Here is a 6,956-nt window from a genome sequence, read left to right as displayed (position 1 = left end):
AACAAATATATATTAATGTTGTACATAATATACTGATAATAGCTATCAATATATTTTTATATCAAAAGCCATCAACACTGCATGCTTATTTTCCTTCTGTCTGTCCACTCTTTTCTTTCATCCTGCTTTATATTGTTTCTTCCATCTTCACTCCCTCCCTTACTACCTTCTTTCATATCTTCATTTATTTCCTCCCTCCATCTCTCCTTGCATTCCATCCTTCCTTTTTTATATGCCTTTGTGTCCTTCCTTCTTTCCTACCTCTTACATACTGTCGACCATCCAACCATCCTCCCTTCCTACAATCGATCCTTTCTTTGTTCCTACCATTTGGCCTTCCTACCACTTTATAATACGTTTCCTTCTTCCCACCATCTATCATTCCTTCCCTTTTTTGTCCTTCCTTCCTGTGACCCATCCGTCATAAAGAAAATCCAATTTGATTGATACAACTCCGTTGATAGAACGATGCTCACAAACGTATTAACATGAACCTCCTAGTGAGGTTGATGGTTGAGCGTATGGAAACCAAACATCAGCGGTGTGACGTTTACTATCTTGACTTGAGTTGAATGCATCTTTGGCAAGGGCGGGATCTAATGGTAGTGGGTTGGCGGCGTGCGTGCGTGCACAGCGTGGGCCCTCCTGTCCTGCGACTCGCACACATCACCGGGAGGATTGTTTGGAAAAAAGAAAGTTACTCTGACTTCTTGGACATACTGCCAACATGTCTGGGGATGAAGAGAAACCGGAGCAGACCGTCGCCGATGACTTGGTGGTTACCAAGTATAAAATGGGAGCCGAGATCGCTAACCGTAAGTAGTTTTACAGAGAGTTCAACGTGACAGCAGATCACGAATGGATTCTTCTAATGTTAGCTAGCAGAGGCATGCAGCTAGTCGCCAGCCGTGTGTGGCAGCTGTTGTGCCATGAGCCACAATAAAGCTGGTGATCTCATGTCCTCAAAGCTCCCCCGTCGTCAAAACCACACCAAACTGGACCAAGTTCGAAATGTTTCGCTGGAGTTTTTCTTGTAACGTGACGAGTCGTTTGTCGCCATGCTGTTGTCTCATTAGCAACTAGCTTTGCTGCTAAATGGCTGAGTAACGCAGGCTAGGCGGTGCTAGACAAAGTATATAAATGCAAATGTGTAATATTCAAAAGAGACATTAAATAACAATTCTGTTTGTAGATAACCTTGCAAGGCGTGTACGTAAGCCTGACGAGGTGAGTGAAAGAGGCAAGATCCATTGCCATTCTGTTTTATTTTTTATTTTATTTTTATTTTAAATAAATATCGAGGTCAAATTAGGTTGTAAATTGGAGCCTGCGTACTCAGAAAAAAAAAAGAAAATCCTGACACGGATACGTTCTTATTAAATGTGCGTTGCTCAGATGACAAATTGGCATTGGTTATTTTGCCATGACCGGCTCTGATTGGTCGATTCCCGGATCGAAGAATTATTGGCCTGCCGTAAATTGGCTATTTTATCGTGATTAGTCTGCTTCGTTTCACCCCCTTCTGCAGCTTTTTGCAAAAATAGTGTGCATTGCCAGCCCACTATATTAGATTTCATTGATTCATGACTTTGAGATCAAAATGTTTTGTTTTGTTTTAATTTCTTACACATAAATTACTCTTTATGAGGGATTTTACAACATTGCAAGGCTCAGAGTTGTCATTAATAGCCCTTCAGAGCAAGTGGAATTAAGCTGGTATCTTATTGAGCCGCCAAGGCAAAGAAATTTTGAGCTGTTTACATTTTTGATGCAGACAAGAAAAGCTCTTTGCGAGCATAAAAATCGTTTACGAGGTTCAGGCTAACGCCTTTGCAACTTTTTGCAATCTTGAACGAAACATGATGAAATACCAACACTCACTCCATGCGCAAGTCGGTGCCATTCAGTGTGATACGGGCTGTAGGGACTAAGTTGACTTGACTTTGTGATGTTAACTGCTCAGTTAAGTGCTCGCGAGGTACAATGTGTTTTGCCTAACACTCACCCATATAAGTGATGTGCGCGTTAAGTTTGCACATGCGTGGGGGGGGCTACCAACTCCCCTATCAATTTGAATGGCGGAGATTAGAGTGGTGACAATCTTTGCGCAACTGTACACGTTAAAGCTTGCAAGTCAACTTCCCTGATGTCAGTAAACCACATGCTATGCATGTTAATTAAAAAAAAAAAAATAGCAACATTCCAGCGGTTGAAACGTTACTATCAGAGCTGATTCCAATGGATCCAATTCATTTTCAATGACCGTTTCGTGGTTTTGCCTACCCACAATGCACCATGCCACTACCCATTACGCACCTTGAATTCGAGATGTGCATATCGCTTATTCAGAGATCAATATTTACAATTGCAAACAAATTTCTATCTTGATTAAATGTTGCTTTAAAATTAGAACCTTCGTGCTCATATCACCATTGCCTGTTATAATAATTGTATTGTACTAATAATAGTAGTAAAGGGATGGGAGGGCACAGGTTGTGGCTACCAAAACCCAAACTCCAAAGCATTGGAATATCATTCAAGTATCAAAATGGGCTTGGTAGCGTTTATTTGTTTTTAACATCGACTTGAAAATTTAATTTAATTCCATGCCTTTTTGTCAATCTTGCAGAGGCCCTGAAGATGGTGGTTGAGGCAGCTATGGCTGGCGTTTCAGTGCTCAGCCTTTGTGAAAAAGGAGATGCCTTCATCATGACAGAAAGTGGGAAAATCTTCAAGAAGGAGAAAGAGTTGAAGAAAGGTATGCTTTGCCTTATGTGTTGTCCAAGTTTTGAGTTATCAAATTCAAACACTTCCGCTCCTCCCAGGTATCGCCTTTCCAACGTGTGTGTCGGTCAATAACTGCGTGTGCCATCATTCTCCACTCAAGAGTGACCCTGATGTCGTTCTTAAGGACGGAGACCTCGTCAAAGTGTAAGTTGCTGGAGACTCTAAACCAGGGATGTCAAAATATTTGTATTTATTATTATCATTGCTGAGTTATCCGAACTTCTTAACATTAACGAGCACACAATTTTTTGCGTCGAATCCGAGCCAAATTTCAGAATATCATATAAGTGGTTGTCATTGTGGTGGCCTCCAGTGGACAAAATTAGCAACAACAGTTAATTTTTGTGAAAAACTGTAGTTTTAGTTTGGTCCTAAGTCCTAACCAGGGTTATTATAGTTTTGGGAGTTTTCATTTTAGTTAGCTTTTATTTCGTTTTGAGTTTTGTTTTTTATGTTAAGGTAGTTTTAATTAGTTTTCAGGGTGGTCCTGTTAGTTGTTATTAGTTTTAGTTCTTTAAGAAATGCTTAGTTTTAGTTTAGTTTTAGTTAGTTTCTGTATTAGTTTTAACTTTTTAAAAATGTGTTTTACTTGTGCGTAATATTCAAAAAACAACTTGGGAGTGACGTCATCTGAAGGTGCTTTTCTATTGGCTGCTGCTAGATGACGTCACTTCTGTGACATACTTTCAAGCGTCATTATTCCCGTTAATATCAATTTATCGAAAATAAATCTACTAAAAATCACATTTAAAATCATGCCCAATGGCTCATCCATTAAATGAATTACCAAAGACTAAAACGAAGGACATATTTACTATAATTATAGTTAGTTTTAGTTGGTAAACATAAAATGTAGTTTCAGTTAGTTTTCGTTTTTTAGAAAGCATTTTCGTTTTTATTTTATTTCGTGAACAAAGTTGTATTTTGAGTTTTAGTTTTTCGTTAATTTTAGTTAACTAAAATAACCTTGGTCCTAATGGACTAGATTGGACCCCCTGACGGGCCGGTTCTGGCCCGCGGGCCGTATGTTTAACACAGCTGGTCTAAACTAAATGCTACAGAGATGTTTGCATTCATATTAAGATATTGGCCATTTTGCATACCTGTTTAGTGATCTTGGCGTGCACGTGGATGGCTTTATCTCCAATGTGGCTCACAGCTTTGTTGTTGGTGTGACCAAGGTAAAAAACAAACAAAAAAAGTATTTATTTGCTTTTAAAAAATGGCGCTTTTTCACTCAATTTTCCTCCCATGCGTTCACTATCTGTAGGAGAAGCCCCTGACAGGCCGCAAGGCTGACGTGATGATCGCAGCTCATCTGTGCGCTGAGGCTGCCCTGCGCCTTGTCAAGCCAGGAAACAAGGTGACCTTCTCACACATCACCTCTGATATGATCGGCAGTTCCGTCAGCTTCGGCTTGGTCTAATCACTCTCCTGCCTCCCTCTCAGAACACACAGGTCACAGAGGCGTGGAACAAGATCGCAAAGTCATTTAAGTGCTCGCCAATTGAAGGTGAGCGTCTGGGTGTTTTTTCTGTGCTCTGAATAGTATGTACTTAATTAATAATTGGACATGCTTGTTCATAGGCCTGCTGTCCCATCAGCTGAAACAGCACGTCATCGACGGAGAGAAAACGATCATCCAAAACCCAACGGACCAGCAGAGGTGAGCTTAATGGGCAAGAAGCTATTCTTTATTTGCGCCAAGACGTGTTGTACAGCTCACCACAGTACGGTTTGGACCATGATCTACTTGTGGTTTCACTGTGGGATTGTGATGGCAATATCGTGATATTAAAACTGCCACACTATATCGTCGTTATGTTACGATATTAAAAGCAGCACATATGCACAAAAAGTCAGTTTGATTTCCATTTGTGCAGTTCTAGCACCCTCTGGTGGCTAGTTTTTTTTAGTACAGTTTAATATTGACAAGGCATGTTTTGTCTCTTCTATGTTTAAAATCCACGTTAATGGTCAGATGAAGGGGCGTGCAATATGCTTGTGAAGTGAGTCAATATGTGGAGGAACTCAATGTGTGCTGCGTTAGCAACTAAGTTCCTCAATATTAAGCGTTATTAGAGATTGTAGTTGGTTTATATGCATTTCTGTTATGTATAAAAGCACAATTTTTTTTTATTTTTTTTTTTTATAGTATTAGCTCTTTTTTTTTTTTTTTTTTTAATATTGTGACCTTTTCTATTGTTTCGCCAACATCCCCACAATATTGTGATAATTATCGTGTCGTGACCTTCATAGCATAATAATATCGTTACATCCCTATAAATATCAGGGGTGGAAACTGGGAAGGTACAGGTCATGCTCTGTACTTTTTTGGGCTATGGTTTAAGCACATTTTTGGTGGCCTTTTACATTCTCAAAATTCTATCTCTTTTTGCTTGTCAGTCATTTTGATGCCATTCCCAATTTTGACAGTAGCGGGGCCTGTCGTGCTGAACTAAACGACACTACTTTTATTGTTCTTGACCTTGTGAGTGTGCTTCTCCTCTGCTAGTGGTAACCTTTTTGTGTGTCATCGTAGGAAGGACCATGAGAAGGCTGAGTTTGAGGTGCATGAAGTGTATGCAGTGGATGTGCTCATCAGCACTGGAGAGGGCAAGGTGAGACAAAAAAAAAATGTTTGTTTCCCAGTTTGTTTTTTTTACCAGCAGATTTTTAAAAGCAAAAATGTGTTGTAAAATAAACAACGGTTCGTGTTGCAACTCAGGCAAAAGATGGCGGTCTGAGGACCACTGTTTACAAACGAGACCCAAACAAGGTGTACGGGTTAAAGATGAAGACCTCTCGGACGTTCTTCAGTGAGATGGAGAGACGGTTCGATAAAATGGCTTTCACGCTGAGGTATTTTTATTTACATTTTTTGTCCAATATGGTGTACAAAGGATCAATTTCCATAAAAATGTATTCCCATCTGAAACCATTAAACATTATGAAATGTGTTACCTTTACAAGGCTATGATTTAAGTCAATTATTCAACCAAAACCTTTAACTAAAAAAATAAAAACACATAGGGACAGAAGTCTCTTTTTCAAGGGTGATTTGGAAAAGTGGGAGCTTTATTCGAGCTTTATTCGTTAGTAACAAGTGACATCAGTGGAATGAAATGGAATAAGATCATAAAAGATTTACTAAAGCTAAATATGATCCAGGCATACTTTTTTTTTTTTTTTTTGCCCAAGTCCTAAAATGTGATTTTTCACTTTTGGCTCTTCTTTATCGCCTCAGAGCATTTGAGGACGAGGGCAAAGCCAGGCTGGGCGTGGTGGAGTGTACCAAGCACGAGCTGCTGCAGCCGTTCAACGTTCTCCAGGAGAAGGAAGGTGAGTCGCCATCTTGTTTGCCATCTTGTGATTACATAACCTAGCTCAGTCCTCTTTGTGTGCAGGTGAGTTTGTAGCGCAGTTCAAGTTCACTGTGCTGCTCATGGCCAACGGACCACTGCGAATCACAAACAGCCTCTATGAACCCGAACTATACAAGTCTGAGAACGAGGTGGACGACGCGGAGTTGAAGGTAAGAAGCGTTTGATGAATGGGATACCGCATCCTCTGCCAGAGACAACCGTGTCTGACTAATGGACCCTCATAGAGCTGACTTGGCATTTTCACAGCCATTAAATGTTGATGTACTGTGTCCTGGTCCTTATGAGGTTATCAAAGGCGTTTTTTTTTTGTTCATTAAGACTTTGCTTCAAAGCTCAGCGAGTCGTAAGGCGCAGAAGAAAAAGAAAAAGAAGGTGAGATAAGCGGTTCGGAAGATTGATGGATGGAGTTTTATCATTTATCATTTAGCATTTCGATGCAACTCATTCTGATCTAAAGACACTTTCTCGCCCTTTTCATCAAGGCCTCAAAGACTGTGGAGAATGTGACAGGACAGTCAACGGAGACGGAAGCTGCAGAATACGTATCACCATTGAATAATTTGTGATGCAACCTAGGAACAGACGTCATATTCGCTTGTCCCAGCTGCCGGAGGCCGTTGAGGCCAGGTGACACCTCTGAGATCCGACAGATGTCAGTCTGTCAGGCTGCTCTTAAATTCTTTGATTTTACTGCAAACACACACTTGTCACTCACACACACACACTGAGTAAATCTTACTGACCTTGAGCGAAAATTTGAGTCTGCAACAGCGGACACAACTC

The 6,956-nt window shown here is 40.4% G+C and overlaps 1 protein-coding gene across 1 annotated transcript in view; it reads left to right on the top strand.

The window, feature by feature from the left end:
- Window positions 1-507: 507 nt before the first annotated feature.
- LOC144013768 (proliferation-associated protein 2G4-like) overlaps window positions 508-6,956 on the top strand; it is a 6,993-nt gene continuing 544 nt past the window's right edge. The window contains exons 1-13 of the mRNA XM_077512960.1: window positions 508-815; window positions 2,630-2,758; window positions 2,826-2,931; window positions 3,899-3,968; window positions 4,058-4,150; window positions 4,237-4,300; window positions 4,375-4,453; window positions 5,330-5,408; window positions 5,516-5,649; window positions 6,035-6,129; window positions 6,195-6,322; window positions 6,492-6,545; window positions 6,656-6,956. The exon at window positions 6,656-6,956 is cut by the window's right edge and continues 544 nt beyond it. Coding sequence (XP_077369086.1) covers window positions 728-815; window positions 2,630-2,758; window positions 2,826-2,931; window positions 3,899-3,968; window positions 4,058-4,150; window positions 4,237-4,300; window positions 4,375-4,453; window positions 5,330-5,408; window positions 5,516-5,649; window positions 6,035-6,129; window positions 6,195-6,322; window positions 6,492-6,545; window positions 6,656-6,739 — 1,203 coding nt within the window. The 5' untranslated portion in view covers window positions 508-727 and the 3' untranslated portion in view covers window positions 6,740-6,956. The remainder of the gene's footprint in view (window positions 816-2,629; window positions 2,759-2,825; window positions 2,932-3,898; window positions 3,969-4,057; window positions 4,151-4,236; window positions 4,301-4,374; window positions 4,454-5,329; window positions 5,409-5,515; window positions 5,650-6,034; window positions 6,130-6,194; window positions 6,323-6,491; window positions 6,546-6,655) is intronic.

The sequence above is a fragment of the Festucalex cinctus genome, chromosome 2 (genome assembly GCF_051991245.1).
Source record: "Festucalex cinctus isolate MCC-2025b chromosome 2, RoL_Fcin_1.0, whole genome shotgun sequence".
Classification (NCBI taxonomy): Eukaryota; Metazoa; Chordata; class Actinopteri; order Syngnathiformes; family Syngnathidae; genus Festucalex; species Festucalex cinctus.
The sequence above is the reverse complement of the archived record's forward strand: the minus strand, read 5'-3'. Positions and strand labels throughout refer to the sequence as shown.